This window comes from Citrus sinensis, chromosome 9 (genome assembly GCF_022201045.2).
Source record: "Citrus sinensis cultivar Valencia sweet orange chromosome 9, DVS_A1.0, whole genome shotgun sequence".
Lineage (NCBI taxonomy): Eukaryota > Viridiplantae > Streptophyta > Magnoliopsida > Sapindales > Rutaceae > Citrus > Citrus sinensis.
In genome coordinates this window covers 32,079,905-32,095,861 of record NC_068564.1, presented here as the reverse complement: position 1 = coordinate 32,095,861, position 15,957 = coordinate 32,079,905, and the positions used below count along the sequence as shown (strand labels likewise).

At 31.9% G+C, this 15,957-nt stretch overlaps 3 protein-coding genes and 1 long non-coding RNA gene across 4 annotated transcripts; 2 read left to right on the top strand and 2 right to left on the bottom strand.

Annotated features, from left to right (window-relative positions):
• Positions 1–3,385: 3,385 nt before the first annotated feature.
• LOC127899731 (uncharacterized) lies at positions 3,386–5,796 on the top strand. The gene is made up of 3 exons (XR_008051682.1): positions 3,386–4,089; positions 5,059–5,129; positions 5,530–5,796. It is a non-coding gene; the product is annotated as an uncharacterized LOC127899731 (long non-coding RNA).
• A 426-nt stretch (positions 5,797–6,222) lies between these two features.
• LOC102617180 (uncharacterized) lies at positions 6,223–9,286 on the top strand. Its single transcript, XM_006474151.4, has 3 exons — positions 6,223–6,847; positions 7,746–7,987; positions 8,444–9,286. Exons 2-3 carry the CDS (start codon positions 7,748–7,750, stop codon positions 9,068–9,070), a joined length of 867 nt encoding a protein of 288 aa, XP_006474214.1. The 5' UTR covers positions 6,223–6,847; positions 7,746–7,747; the 3' UTR covers positions 9,071–9,286.
• A 2,787-nt stretch (positions 9,287–12,073) lies between these two features.
• LOC107176440 (uncharacterized) lies at positions 12,074–12,831 on the bottom strand. The gene is made up of 2 exons (XM_025097436.1): positions 12,393–12,831; positions 12,074–12,324 (listed from the first exon to the last, which is right to left on the bottom strand). The coding sequence occupies exons 1-2, from the start codon at positions 12,829–12,831 to the stop codon at positions 12,074–12,076; spliced, it is 690 nt and encodes a 229-aa protein (XP_024953204.1).
• A 151-nt stretch (positions 12,832–12,982) lies between these two features.
• Positions 12,983–15,405, bottom strand: LOC102617468 (peroxidase 16). The gene is made up of 4 exons (XM_006474152.4): positions 15,053–15,405; positions 14,747–14,944; positions 13,948–14,113; positions 12,983–13,548 (listed from the first exon to the last, which is right to left on the bottom strand). The coding sequence occupies exons 1-4, from the start codon at positions 15,263–15,265 to the stop codon at positions 13,142–13,144; spliced, it is 984 nt and encodes a 327-aa protein (XP_006474215.1). The 5' UTR covers positions 15,266–15,405; the 3' UTR covers positions 12,983–13,141.
• Positions 15,406–15,957: the final 552 nt, after the last annotated feature.

Below are 15,957 nucleotides of genomic sequence, written 5' to 3'. Positions count from 1 at the left end.
GCGATCTGATAAATATTTAAGAAACTACGTTAATCTTTGAGATGCTCTAATGATTTGGGGAAACGGTCAATGAGAATAAAATTTATTTGATATATTTTAACATTTTAAATTGTCTTATTAAATGGAAAATCCCGAGATATATTAGTTAAACATTATTAGGCTTTGGTTGAAGGTTCTTTTTAGGTTGTGCTTGAAGGTTTTTTTGCCGAAAATTATTATTATTATTATTATTCAAAAAGAAAAGAAAGAAAGAGTAAGTAATAAAGTTAAGATAGATAAAAAATTGACCATCATTGGTTTACAAGTTCACGCATGTTATATAAAGTGATCTCGTAAATCATAAACATCTTCGAAGATTAATTAAAAAGTGATGCATTATTTTTGTGTGACCATGCCAACCTTAATAGTATATTTTTTTAATCATTATTTGGCCGTATAACAAGACTATGAGTTCATATCTCATCCACATTGAGGATGAAATTAATATTAAATTTTATTTAATTTTTATATGACAATGAAAATGAAACAAAAACTTTCAAGCTTTCTATTCAATTAAGATAAGATCAATCAAGATCAAGATCAAGAGTCAATTTGCTTATTTAATCATCCACCTAGTATTAAGTTGGGCCTCTAAGAATCTCTATAGAAGAATAATGAAATAATTATATCACCGTCAAGTCAACTCACGAAATGAACATTAGATTTTCTCCACTTGGATTAAACAACAAGTTATAAAGAGGACCAAAATCATGTTTATTAATTGGGCGTATGACAAGTGTCACTTTGAACCCCACTTCATTTATGATAGATCTACACACAAGCACGCAAAACTCTCATGGGAGCCAATCATATTCAAAAAATTAAATATACAACAACTCTCGACCGCAAACGTTTATAGCCACTAGGCTAATAGTGGTTAGAATTCAAACCTCTTAATTGTGAAATTTTGGGTTTGAGTATCTATAATATATTGTGAGAGTTAATTTTTTTTCTCAATTTGAGTGAAAGTAGTCATCTCTTTTTTGAAATATGAGTGAAGTGGGCCTCTCTCGAATATTAGAGAGGATTAAAATCTGAACTAGGTTGTGCTATATGAGATTTATAAATTAGTCTCAGCAATTGTCTGATTATAAATATTAGCTTACTAATATCATTAAATATGAGTTGTAATTTGAACATTAGTCTCATGTAATTGAAAAAAAAAAAGCAAACGTTTATAATTAAGTATTACATAAATTTGATCTATCTGATATTAAGTAACAATGTATGGGTAAAATTTAAGTCAGTTTATCTCCCTTTCAAAAGGGTTTCTTTTCTTTCTTTTTTGATCAATAATGAAACATTCTCTTTAAAATATCATGTTTATTTAGTTGTTGAAAAAAATTAACCCATTATAATCTTGTATATTACATTAAACAAGTCTGCTAATATTTTCAAGCTAAAATCTATCAAAACCTCTCAGCTCAATAATATAATGACATAGCATAGATATCAAGACTTTGAAAGAGCCAGATATGCTTTTAAATATTTAAAAAAAAAATTGATAATATACACTAGGGGATTGAACTTGAAAGTGCTGTTTCATCCTATGTATTGAAAGAATTCTATTGCAATACATATTTAAAAAGAAAATAAATTATTAAAGAAGTTGATTATATTAAGGGCAAATTATAGTTTGAGTTGGGTGTGAAATCCTTCTAAAATTAAATTTTTTAAAGTTATATTTATTGTAATTTATAATCTAATTTTTTTAATATATATACAAGTAATAAGATAGTGAGGTACATTTAATGTAACTTTGGGGAACCTCTAAAATTTTGGAAAAGACAAACCTTGAGAGGAAGATAAGAATAGGTCGAAAGAAAAATGAAAGCGACGACTGATGATGTTAGGTGATATTGAGGACAATAGGAAAGGCTTGGCATTAAAGGGTCCACAATATTAAAGCTTGTGCCTCCGAAAGGCTACAACGCGTGCTGATAAACAATCCACTGGATTAGAGAACGAACTTCATTTCCAATTGAAAGATGCCTAACCTTCACTTGCTTTGTCCTCTTTCTCCTTTATCTACTATTCACTTTTTTTTTTCTTTTTTCTTTTTCCATTTATCTTGTGATACAAGACATACAAGAATAGGAGTGGATTGAGAAAGAGAATTAACTGGGCATCACGTGGGTGTCAATTCCTCCACCTCGCATGGGAGATATTTAACAATTCTTTCTGTTTATTTTTCTTCAAAGAAAGCCCCCCTTCCAATTCTCAAGTGTTTTCCTTTTCTTTTTGGGTCGCATCGAGACGGAATTTATAATACTTTAATTAAGTATAATGGCAAAACTAGAATTTGGTTCGGCAAGAGACATGATACTGAAAGTAAATTTAGAAAAGGAGAAAAAAAAAAAAAAAGTGAGGAGGCCATGCCAGATGAAGTTTTTAGCTTGAGGTATATTTTTCAATTGGAAGTAGAAGACTCAACGTAGTTCCGTCATGTTTACGAATAACCTTTAACAGAAAACATTAAATCGTAATTTAGGAAATGCGAACTTGTGATAGTGAACTGTTAATTACAATAACTGTTCTAATTAAATAATTAATACTAAAAATCCCCAGTCTAACGGTAATATAATCATAATTTCTAATATTAAAAACGGTAAAATCAATACCCAATAGAAAAAGTTGTAGACAAATATGATAAATACCAGGTACCATAGTAGGTTCGTTGTCAACACAGACGGTGCATGTTATAAAATCCGAACCTCATACACAAATGCGTTTTGTCAAATCCAGATTTTGGCAATTGGAAGTCATTTTTTGTATCATCATTGTTCACATCAACCGATTGGAGACAAATTAGTCAATGCTAAGTATGATGAATATGAAGAGGCTTAGTGCACAGAAGAAAGCGTGATTAAGTGAGTCGAGTTGGAGTTGGATTTGGTGGATTGGTTTTCTACCAGATATTTTATTGATGACAGTCAAAAGACACCAATCAATCGGTGAAATAAATGTATGAGTGAAAGACAATTTAGTACGTAAAAATCTGAAGAAGGCTGAAAGGGACTACTAGATTCTTCATCAATTTTTATGTTTTTTTTTTCGGCCAGCTTAATTAATTCCGGTTTTGAAGATCAAGACGGGAGTTATTGTCTACGGACCAAAGTATAACCACTTGTGAAGTGACAGCATAACTCCTCCGAAACTAATGGAGGGTGAAAATTCTCTTATAATATATTTAAAAACCGTTGTATGTACTAATGTGGGTGCTTCACATGCATGGTGCTCTGATCTCTGTCTTTAATTATCTCTTGTATGGAAATGATTTTAGATATAAATCTAATTCTAAGATTACTACTGTGAAAGAGATTCGAAACATAATTTAAGGAACGCCTTCAGTGGATATGTACGTACGTATTTTACAAAATGGGGATTTTATCATAGGTGGAAATTTGTAAATTCATTATAGAATATTCATATAGAGGAAGCCTGTGTACTGTGCTAAGAATTTAGTTCTATTCTCCAATCCCTCAAGTTTACGTAAATAATCCAAGATTTATTATCAACTATTATTGAATTTTTATTTTCCCCTTGACAATCCGCACCTCAGATTGACTAATACCCTTGTGTTAAAGTGTCCTTTAAAAAGAAAAAAGAAAAAAGAAAAAAGAAAAAAAAAAAAAAAAAGAAAAGAGTACCACCTCACATCAAGATTCTTAAAACGAAAGTTAGTTTGTGAAAATGATATCAAATTTGAAAACTTTGTGACGCAAGTTGATTCTGCAAAAGCACTTATCAAAATCACAGCCTAATAAGCCAGGAGGTCACAGTACCTGAACCGTGGTCCCCTTGAAGTTGTTGAATGATATCGATGTTGGCCAAACAAAGCAGCATTATTGCCCTTGCCCTGGTATATATATTACTATTCAATAGATGTTATTGGCTTCATTCTGCTTCGTTATTAGATCGGGGGGCGCTGCACCTAAGAGGAGATCAAGTAGGTTAAAATGTACTCGTCGTATTTATTCTTGACCAATCCATGTCACCGTCGTCTTCACTTGGATCTTAGAGGAACACACGTTACTCCCACGACCAAAGGTTACCCAAAATCTTTTTTTTTTTTTTTTTAATCTCCACATCAAATTTCATTGATCAAGAGAGAATCTTGATAAATTAATTTGATTTTTAATTTTACCCAAATTTAGATGCAAACTCAACTCTCTATTTTCAAACATTTCGGCTATTTAGCAGTAGAACTTATCCAAACAGTTATATGATGATTGACGTTGATAGATAGATATATATACATACACCCACAGACATATATATACATACATACATACATTTGATTTATTTAGAGATATCAGATATACCATTGATCAATATATATTTTGCGAAACCTGCGCAATTCTGAGATTAATTAATTTTATAAAGGAAAAAAAAATGGGAGATAAAAAGTTGACTATGATGATCTAAGCTAAAATGAAATATGTGGATCCATTTCTAAATTATCAGAAAACCTTGAGAGCCTGAGCTCCATTTTTTTTTTTCATTAAAGTATACATACAAACGGACATATCCCGGCTTGAAGATGTGGGCATGAAAATTCGTGCATATTGCAGATAAATTATGGTGTGCAATTTATATAGATAATGACGAAAGCCCGAGGCCATGTTATCGTGGGACTTTGAGCAGAGATAGAGATGAAGGTAATTAAACAAAGTAGAGAATTAAGACAAGGACAGGCGAAGGCATGCCTGCCCACAAATATAAAATCTTTAAAACAATTTTGTATTCTTATTTTTCATATAATAATCCACTCAGACATGTGCATATGTATAGCTGTAATATATATATATAAAGTTAGGATCTACATTAAAATGAAAAATATAAATTGTAATATATTAAACACTATATTTTTTTATTTGTTAATATATTAAAATTTAGATTTTTTTTTATCTGTTTGTGACATCTTATGATGTTCTCACCGGAGAATTATTAATAATTTTAAAATTTAAAATTACACTTATTTAGGTGTGGCTTAACATGTTTTTATTCTCAATTTAGCTTTTGCAGGAAAACGATGGATATGAAGCTTCCCCTTTTTGAAAAAAATGCGGATTCGGCTATGCAATACGGTACTAATATTTGTACAGATTACATTTCTATTTGATCAAGCTATAAATTTGTTATTATTACAACGTGAACATTAATGTTAAATTCCTTTACAAGTTTCTTCATTCATACTTAAGTCTGAAAAAAAATTTATTAGGTGTGGGATTTTGTATGATTTAAAATGTAAAATTGAGATTAGTTACCACAGTCTATCTATTGTTGGTTGTAATTCAATGTTGTACTACAAGTTAATATAGAAACTCGTTATAACCCTGCAAACTCAAAAGCTTAAGCTACTAGATAAACGAGTACTGAATTTATTAAGACCCGAGCTTATTGAGTCAACCCAAAAGTTAAGCAATTAGAGAAGTGTTTTAATTTTCACTTTACTAATTGTTAGTACACTTTTGTTCCTGATTGTAGGGTATCTCGTGTTCCATGGAGAGCAAGGAAAATAACAAATGAGTGATGATAAGCCGTAACTGGATTTTCTAAGGACATGTGCAAAAATTTAATTGGTTTTTCAGTTATCAGACAAAACATACGTATGATGGCTACTTTGTTATATTAGTAACAAAGATATAAATGCCAAAAAATTATTTCTTTTTCAAAAGAGTAGATATTTATGCTTATGAGATACAAGCCAAAAGTGGTTGAGATGATTCCATTTGATAATCTAATAAAAAAATTGCCATAAATCATCTTTGAATATTGTTTCACTTAAAAATACATAGATTCTCTTTGTTGATTACAATTTTTTCTTGGTTATTTAAATTAAGGTATTTGTCTGTGTCACTTTTTACAGCGGCATGCATGTTCACGGAATGCCAATGTCTGAAATTTGTGCTAAAATAAATTCGCATGACAATGATAATTTTACTTAACACAAGGGGGGGTTTGGTCATTTTCCTAATAGAATAATTGTCAAATGGGTGTCATTGAATTTCTCAGAAAATAAGTAAAAAAAAAAAAAAAAAAAATTGGGCCCAATAATGAGAAAGAAAAAGTACCAACTTTCCATCATCCATGCATATCTCTATGTCCTGGGAAACTCGTTACTTGTCTGGAATATCTTGTTCACAGATTTATATTAATTGGCTTAAGAAATTTAGAATTGTCATTTTTTTCCCCTTATAATTAGTGTATAACACAGTGGTCCCGTCTCCCTTTGATTTTCCTCCAACCTGCAGTTTGCAAACAGAAATAGTACTAAACAAACAACATCATGATATGATAATACAACATAAATTACATTATATATATACCCACACATATATAAACAGAACACATCTAGCTCTCTCAACACACAAAAAATATTATACACTCATTGCTAGCAATTCCAACAATTTTTTTTTTTTTTTTTGGCTTGCCTCTCTCTCTCTCTCTCTCCCCCTTCTCTTTCACAGCCTGTCATGGTTGAATTATTAAGACCCCGATTGTATTTTTTTTTTCTCTCTTAAAGTGTGAGGGATTCTCTTTGTTGTTTATCTAAGGAAAGTGCTTCCTGGTTCTTGCCTGTCAAAAGCGCTTTTTGCTGGTGCATAGGGGTTGCACTCCTTAGGTTGCTCCGTCCCTGTTTATTTGCTCAAAATGAATCACAAGACATGGTTTTCGCGTTGTTGAGTTCTTTTCTTTTTCTTATGGATCAAAGGACTGGCTTTGGTACCGGGGAAGAAGAATATAGTTATTTTCAATGAGATTCGTACACGAAAATCGCGATCCGGCTATCTTTTTTTTGCAGGTAATTAATGAGAATAATATACATATGCTGATTAGTAAAAGTTTCATGATAATTGATTGTTCTTATGCAACTTCATCACTTCTTGTTGCACTCTTATTGATATTCTTTTTCTTTTTTTCTTTATTCTTGCAAGAGATATACACTAGGATTTTAATTAATTGCTTCAAGTTTCTGCGTAATTAAGCTTAAGCTTTTTGGTGATATAAGAAACATAAAGAAGTGGAAACTTTTCTAAAGATGATACCACTTTCCTAGTTTTGGTCTCTGTATTGGCCACATCTCATATCCATTTATGGTGTGGAGACAGTGTTAGGTATAACAACAAATCTAAAGCTTCCAAGAGCAATTTTTGGAAACAATTTCATTTGGTTTCCACCTTGTTTCTTCAATCACTGAGACAAAATTAAATTTAACCACTACAACTTGAAACCAACTTTAATTTATTCCATGTGGGTTACTTGTCTTACTCCTAAACGTGGCCTGCATTCGGTTCCCCAATTAGGGAACCGTAAAGTTTTTTTCTTGAAAAAATTATTACACACCATGTAAATTACTGCTTATTAGTGTGATTGAACTTGAAGAATAATCAATAGTCTTTTATGTCTTCTATTGCATTCAATTTTCAGATCTTTTATATCTTTTATTGCATTCAATTCTCAGCATATATAGTTGAAGATACATGACTCAAATTGATCAATTGATCAGGTCTTTTGGTCAACTACACCCTGTCTTCTCTATGTGCCTTCATTCAGAATAAATCTTACCAACCCCATTTACGAAAGCAAATTAAAAGAGATCATATTAGTTAATTTTCTTCTTTTTTTTGAGTTTTTGCTAATATATACATATGTATGTGCTGAGATATAATGGATCAATTCCGTCATTCATTTTATGTCAGGCATGGGAACCAAAATTGAACATGCATTTGATCCATTAACAGCAACTTCAACAAATAGCAACAGCAGCTTCACTTTGCCATATCGAGTTGATGATTGGAACTATTTACAAGCCAGAAAGTTAAACAAGTTTCATAAGACTGACAATAATTTTAGTGACTCCATGGAGAAAATGCTTGAAAAACACAACATAGAATCCATAAAAAAGACAATGCAGATCCAAGAAGAGATCTTCAAACATCAGGTAAGAATCGAACAACCCTTCTGCTCTCTTTTTTTTTTTTTTTTTTTTAAGATACAAAAATCATTCTATTAATTAGCTACCATTATATGAATAAAAGATAATGATAATAAGCTTTGTTTTTAACACAAACCATATATACATACTTCTTTGACGAAAGTGTACACAATATCAAACATAGTTTAAAATATATATATGCACTTAAGAAACTTTTAAAATTCAAAGAAAGTGGCTTCCAAGCTAGTTCACATATGTATCATGCATGATCTTACGACATTTTTTTTTTTTTGGGGTGAACTTCGAGGGATTAGATAATTACATAATAACAAGGTATAGAGACCTATAGCTTTGGCGAATTTTTATTTTTATGTTGAAAAAATAAAAACCTGAATTTGGTTTGATTAGTTTTATGAACAACAATGAAAATGGAAATTAATTATACGTAAACTATTATTACAGGTACAGGAACTCCACAGGCTGTATGGTGTTCAAAAGAGGTTGATGGGGGAGCGAAAGCAAGAATCAAAGCAAAACACTAGAATTTGGAGCTCATCAGAAATTAACCATTCCCAATTCAGCAACAAAGGGAATATCAGTCATGCCACAACAACAGCACAAAAAAATTCTGGCTTCATTTTGCATTTTCAAAATGTTATTGATGATGCAAGGGAGAGGAGTGGAAGCTGTTCTGGAGAAACCATAATGAAAATGGCAAGAGGCGGCTTCGACCTCGAAAGGCCGGCAACTTTAGAAGACAATAACATGACAACAGGAGTCAGTACTGCCATTGATGAAGAAAATGCAGCTGGTCCAAGCAATAAAATGAGCACTGACCATCATGGCTCTGATGATAATGAAGATGGTGAAGTTGAATTGACACTAAGCATTGGAGCTAGCTCAAGCAACAAAAAGAAGAAATCAAAAGGCCACAAACTAGGATGCCTTGATTCGCCAGCTTCATTTAAATCTGATCGAGGAGAAGATTCTAGTTGCCCTAACACACCAATGAGCAGCTCAAGTGCAACATTTGATCGAGAAAAAAAGATGCCACATTGGCTTTTTGGTTTAAGCATAAACAGGAGCTGAATTAATTATCATAATTAACCTAATTATTAACTGTATGTTTGTAATGTAATCATTTAAACTCTCTCTGCACGCATGGACCGATATTGAATTAACTTCGGTTCATCAGTTATTGAGATTTAAATCTCTTCAAATTATTTTAATTAGTTGTAACTTTGAAGCTAATAAATTGATAATAACTGGAGCACGCACCGATTTGTGGGTGTATATTATTGTAAATACTAAATATTAGTCCATTATTCATGGCATTTGTTAATCCAGCTAGCTATTTTTGTTGCCCATCGGATACTCTATTATTATTATATTTTTTTCCCGTTTCCATACAACTACAAGATATTGTTAAAGTTCTAAGTGATATGTATGCTCGATAATAATCGAAATGAAAAATAAATTTCAAACAGATGGGTCAATAATCAATATCGATAATAATCGAAATGAAAAATAAATTTCAAACAGATGGGTCAATAATCAATATCGATAATAATCGAAATTAGAAAAAAAAAAAAAACTATGACACCACTTTTAAATATCTATAAAAGTTTTTCATAATTTACTAAGAAAACATGATCTCTCTGCGCACTAAATCAATGCCCAACGATGACATATACATGGGCCACGAAACTAACAATATATTTTTGAACATTTTTCTAGCTATTTTCGAAAGGTATATAATAAATATGTGCGCCGCAAATTGGCTGAATTGACACAAGCCAACATCCTACAAACGATAACGATGAATATGCTATTGATGATAGTGCTTGTATGTCGTTCTTCTAAGCCAAATAATAATAATAATAATAATAAACCTGTCTCAAATCCTTGTCATTAATCGCATAACAACTAGGTGCAAATGATACCTTACAATCTAATTATGCTGTAAAAATATTGGCATGATTAATTTTTTTAGAAAGGATTGCCGTCTCGTATCTATTAATATTTGTTAATGGTCGTATGGATGAATGAAAATGAGAAAGAGAAAAAGTATCCTCCTAACTATCTAGAGAATTTTACTTTCAGATTGTTCAAGTGAGAATTAATTAGTTAATTAATTTTATGATGGATTTTGCTACCTTACGTTTAACGTAAGGTACATCCACTCACACAATTTATTTGTGGGCTCCACTAAAGCCCACCACTAGTGAGAGGGCTATACCTTATGTTAAATGTAAGGTAGTAGCTCCCTTTTATGATAAGTTCTAGGTCTATTGTTATTTTACTCTTCTAAATTTAGCAAGTGACTTATATAATTACAACGAAAAACAATTTTTGTTATTAATCAAGAAGGCCACAAAGTTGATAATTTAAAAAGGCCATGTTAGCATATAACAAAAAACAACTTCTTCAAATTTTATGTGACAAAGCGACGCATAATATTATCATTAATGTGAAAATTAAGAAGCTATGTGTGCACTACTGTTGTCTTGCTAAACCTTCAGGTTTTGTAAATGTTGTTTTGGTAAGGAGAAATCTAAATATTCTGTTAGTTCCATAGCCGCTCGTCCTATTTGTCAAAAAGATCAAAAGAATCTATCAATTGAAAAAAAAGAGTTTCAAGTATTGGCACCTCTTCAATCTCCTCATGGAACCCCTTTTTTAATTATATTTATTTTATTTTCGAAATTTCTTTTTTTTTTAATACACTTTCAGTTTTTCATATAATTTTTTATTGTTAAAACTCAAAGTACTATTGTGTTATTTTCATTTCTTTTGCAATCTTATTATTACCTATGCACAAATTAAAAAGTTTTATAGGTGATGAATTTTTTAATGTTAACCATTAGCTTAAATTTAAAATATTTTACACTATAATTTGAAAGAAATCCTAAGTGCGAAAATATTTAATCAATAGAAAATTTGAGAAAAAATAATAGATTATTCTAAATTTTTACAATTTATTTTAGTTAGATAGGAAGCAATAGGTAAGAAGAAGAAAAAACTAAGTTTTTTTTCAATTCTATTTGTCTTTTAAGTAGTTTTATTTGAAGGGGGTTTATAAGGATAATGAAGGGGTGCCAATAACTTCACTCTTGAGGAAAAAACACTAAAAGCCCATTCTATAAAATTTTCCTTTTTGAAGAATTTTAAAGAATAGTATCCAATAACTAAAATAGACACCAAATATATGCTATATATTTATGATTGTTAAAGGAAAAAAATATCGTTCAAATCAGTCTCCTTGATTCTTACAATCCCAAAGATACGATTCTGCGATCATCAAGATTCTTATGTAGTTATGAGAATTTATAGTGCAAAAGGCTATTTTGTCCAGACAAAGCTTACCTCCACTCGTTAGCTTGTAGTTTTACAAAGGATATAGGTCTTGGGTTGGAGTCAGATAGAGTGTGTGTGTAACCATTCTTAAGTGTGGGTGTCTTTATTTATTTTTAATGTGGATATGGTGTTAAACCATATGGTTTAATAGAGTGTCTGCACTAATTTTATTAAACCACACAATTTAATTAACAGCGTGTCCACATGAAAAAAATAATAATAAGAGTACCCGCAGTAGTTGTGTGTGGATATATTCTCACTTTATTTAAAGTGAGGATTTTATTAAGCAATATATTGAAAATTATATATTTTTTGTGTCTGTTAGTGTATATATATATATTTTTGTTAGTAACATCTTCATTATAACAAAGTAAGGATGCCCTCATAGAAAATTATTGTAATATATAAAAATATGTATGTGTACATGTGTGTGTATCATTATCTGTACATTCAAATATAGACTATACTGTGAAAAATTGAATTCATTTTCATTCGTTAACAATGATAAAGGTCATTCTCTTTTTTTTTTTTTTGAGAAGAAAATAAAATTCACTCCATAAAAGAGTTTAACAAATTCATGACTTCTGAGGGGTACGAATCTACTCAAACAACAGTTATACTTTTCTCTAGAGCTAACTTTGCTAGAGAATAAGCAATGGCATTACAAGATCTTGGCGTGTGCAGTGTTTTCCATGAACAAAACTCCTTCAATCTATTCTGAACTTCCGAAATTAGTCACTGGATCTCTGTTCTGCTGCTCTTCCTGTTGTTAACATAATCTACAGCTTCGAGAGAGTCTGATTCAATGATTATGTTTGCCAGCCCTACATCATAAGCTACTTTCATTCCCCAGTTCATTGCCTCTGCTTCTGCAAAGGTAACGCCACTGTGCAGCCTTGTATTCTTGATTGCAGCAGCCAAAAAATTCTTGTTAGCATCCCTTATAACAATTCCCAGCCCAACTAAATGATCCTCCAGATTTATAGCTGCATCCACATTGATCTTACACCAATTTGGAGGGGGGGACTCCAACATACACGATTCTCCACTGTACTTCCAATATTGGCCATTTTCCCAGTACTTTGGATCCTTCTAAAAGACTCCACAACAGCCTCAGCCTTAGCTGCTGCTATGCCAGGGTCCTCCCTCTTCCCTTTGAACAATCTTTGATTTCGTACACCCCAAATTACCCATAGAAGAGCGACCACCAACTCTGTATCTGATTTCCCCACTCTTTTCACCAGCTCATGCAATATGCCAATAATGTCATGGCCACCAATGTTTTTAAGCTCAGCATCAAACTTGGTAGTTTTCCAGATTTTGTGAACAGATTTACACTCCACTAACGCATGACCAACAGTTTCCACGCTGATTCCACAAATTTGGCATTCGGGTTGTGGCACTATTTTCCTCCTCCATAAGTTCTCAGCTGTTGGAAGTATGTTTTTGGCTGCTCTCCAGATGAAGATCTTAATTTTCTCTGGTAAGGACATGGACCAAATAATCGACCATTAGTTGGCTGGCTGCTCTGAACAGGACAGGGTATCCGAGAAATTAATCCTCAAGGCCACTTGGTATCCACTCTTAATAGGTCGTTCTCTTTTAAAATGCATACATAGGCTTGTGTTCACAGGCCATTAACAATTTATTTCAATCTCATAGGCCATTAACTAAATTTCAAAAAAATATAATTTATTCACTATCAAACAATCATGCTCTTATCCCACAAATAAAACTAGAAAAAAAAAACTAAAGAACTTGAGAAATAAACAAAGATTATACTAATTAAATCATTCTTTAAATTTAGTTCACAAGCGCGCAATCCCTTCGAATTTCTCCTTGATTTCCTGTCTTGACTCCCACACGTCCAAGCTTTGTAATAGCAGAAATAAAGGCCCTATTAAAAGCTTCTTTGTTGGAAGCAAATCGAACAACTGTGTCTCTTGATCTTCCATCAGAAAACAAAATTTGATCAGACGTAAACAAACCCTTTCCCTGCTGAAGATTCTTGTAGTAAGCATTGTCGAAAATTCGAGGCGTCGTAGGGTCCATGTCAATGGCAATTCTAGGATCAACTCTTACAGGGCACATGCCCCTCAGCTGCATTGCATAATTGAAATTTAAAGTGGGATCGATTCTGTTCCTGGGGCTGAAGTTGTAGATTCTTTTCGAGAAGCGACTGCAGTGAGAGAATCCTATCGTATGTGCACCTGAAAAAAATGTTCGGTAAGTCAATATTACACCGGAGTTAAAGATTTTCTTTTTATTTGAGTTCACACTTTCAAGTGTTTATATATATATATATATATAACAATATATACGGTTAAGATTTCATTACTTTAACATTTGTTATAGTTATCATCTTGTATTGAAATGTGAACAAACAAAATAAAAGATAAATATGACATTTTAACGTAGAAATTAAAACTAGTTAATATGTGTTCATTAAAAAGTTACATTGACTTTCAACAATATGTTTTTTTTTTTTTTAATCAACATTTTAATGCCAAGAACGAAGAACGAAATGGGGTCTTAAAAATTTATAAAGAATTCTCAAAGAATGAAAAGTCATTCTCCATAGTGGTAGTTCAGTGGAGATATAAACATACCTGATAATGCAATCATGTCCGTTTGATCGAGACCATGTGAGCTGAACATTCTGTTGAGTTGGTCTAAATTAAAATCAGGTTGAGGAAGTCTGTGCTGAACACTTGCTATTGTCGATATTCTGCCATCACGCCTCCCCAATTCAACTTTATAGAATGGTCCCCCTGCCTGCATTTATATTCTTGTATTTTAGTCACCAAAAGCATATAATTATGAATATAATAAAGTTATAAACTAATATGAAAACTCTCAAGACTCAATCATAGAATTGTAGCAGTTGGAGTAGTCTTAGATAATTTATTCAATTATTGAAATGGGAAAATGTAATGAGGGATCATAGTATTTAACCCAACAAATCAGTGGATGCTTTTCATATATACTCTCTTATTTATTAGATTCATACTGTGGCTGTATACTCAATTAATCAATTATGTAAAAAACAAAAAACTATATGCATAATAAAAGTTCAATAAGAAAAGGAATGCTACGTCAAAAGTAATTATGTAAAGATAATTACATGATAAAATTCAATAAATAAAAGAGTAGACATCGAAAACACCCAAAATTATTTTTTAACAATAATAATGAGTAATGGTTAACCTTTTTCTTTTAGCCTTTTTCCATGTGGAATCTAAGTAACAAAGAGAAAAAGTCTAATGTACCTCTCATTCACCTTTTTTTTTTTAAAAAAAAAAATACATTTATATTTTAATTCTACTCTTTTTAGGTGAGAGAGAAATTTTATTTGTTAAAAACTCCACATGCAAATGGACAATTAGTGAATGAGAAAAGAATGCATACCAAGGAAACAACATCTCTAGTGGCAAGAGCTAAAATATCAGCACATGAAACTTTGTTTCTGCACTGAGGATCACTATCAACAGCTTCCTTAGCTTTGACCACAGTATCAAATCCATCTCCAGCTAGTGATATATCTTCTGGGTGATCCTTCTCTGCCCGATTATTCGGCGACGATAGCAGCACTGAAGCATCACATCCCTATCAAGCACAAACAGCATATGTAAGAAGAAACCCAAGATATAGCTCAGCCATTAACCATCATTAAAAATCAATATGATTTAGATAATAAATAGGCTCACTGATTACCCGGACAAAGCAATCGTGGAAAAAGAGTCTAAGAGTTGCTGGGGCTGTGACAAAGGTCTGAGTGAACTTCTTGGTGACTGCCGAGCGTACAAGCGATTCTACATTTGGGCAGGTGCTTCTATAAAAGTCTTCACGAAGTTGAGCAGAAGCACCTGTCATTATGAGAGAGAAAACAACAGATGACAGAATAATGAAGAAGCTTTTAGTTTCCATGGCTTGTTTGTTAATCACCGTGCTTTAGCTTTTGCTTAATTCAGAAGTTGAATGTGAAGTGTGTGTATTTATATAGAGAGAAGCACCCAGCTATCTTCAGCAGTTACGCACACTCTGGCCAATTATAGGAGATTATATATAATTTTGAGGTGCACCTGATAATATTATTAATATTATTATTATTTATTATTATGATTGTCATAAAGTTGACGAATTTTGCAGATGATTGAAATTTTATCTTTTGGGGGTGGTACCATCACATGTAAGAATGCACTGGAAAATTCAAATATTTGTATTTTTTTTTTCAATTTTGTTCATGGATATATCTAATTAACTTGATTATATATTATTAATAAGAGGTTTGATGAAATCATTAACTAAATGACAACTCAACTTCATGAATCATGTTGGTACCCAACAACTCCCAAATGATTCCAAAGATTAAATACAGTAGTAGGAGCATTCCGGGGGCTGCTCCTTCAATAATTATAATTAATGCAAAGCATCACTTTTCTAACGACGGCTTTGATTGGCCACATAAACAACGGGAAAATATTTTGGTACACTAGTGTAATAGACGTGTAAAACTTTGTCACATATGCATATTTGACTTCTGTTGTAAACCACGCGGTCCAACAGTATCTGGCACAGCAGTCCCCCAAATCAAATCTTTGCTGTTTTAGTCTCATTTT

Coding starts and splice junctions, on each gene's coding strand:
- LOC107176440 (XM_025097436.1), bottom strand. CDS start 12,831: ATGTCCTTACCAGAGAAAATTAAGATCTTCATCTGGAGAGCAGCCAAA. Junction 12,325..12,392: donor GAAAATGGCCAATATTGGAA/GTACAGTGGAGA, acceptor ATGTGGATGCAG/CTATAAATCTGGAGGATCAT.
- LOC102617468 (XM_006474152.4), bottom strand. CDS start 15,265: ATGGAAACTAAAAGCTTCTTCATTATTCTGTCATCTGTTGTTTTCTCT. Junction 14,114..14,746: donor CTAGAGATGTTGTTTCCTTG/GTATGCATTCTT, acceptor ATATAAATGCAG/GCAGGGGGACCATTCTATAA. Junction 13,549..13,947: donor GGACATGATTGCATTATCAG/GTATGTTTATAT, acceptor CATTTTTTTCAG/GTGCACATACGATAGGATTC.
- LOC102617180 (XM_006474151.4), top strand. CDS start 7,748: ATGGGAACCAAAATTGAACATGCATTTGATCCATTAACAGCAACTTCA. Junction 7,988..8,443: donor AAGAGATCTTCAAACATCAG/GTAAGAATCGAA, acceptor CTATTATTACAG/GTACAGGAACTCCACAGGCT.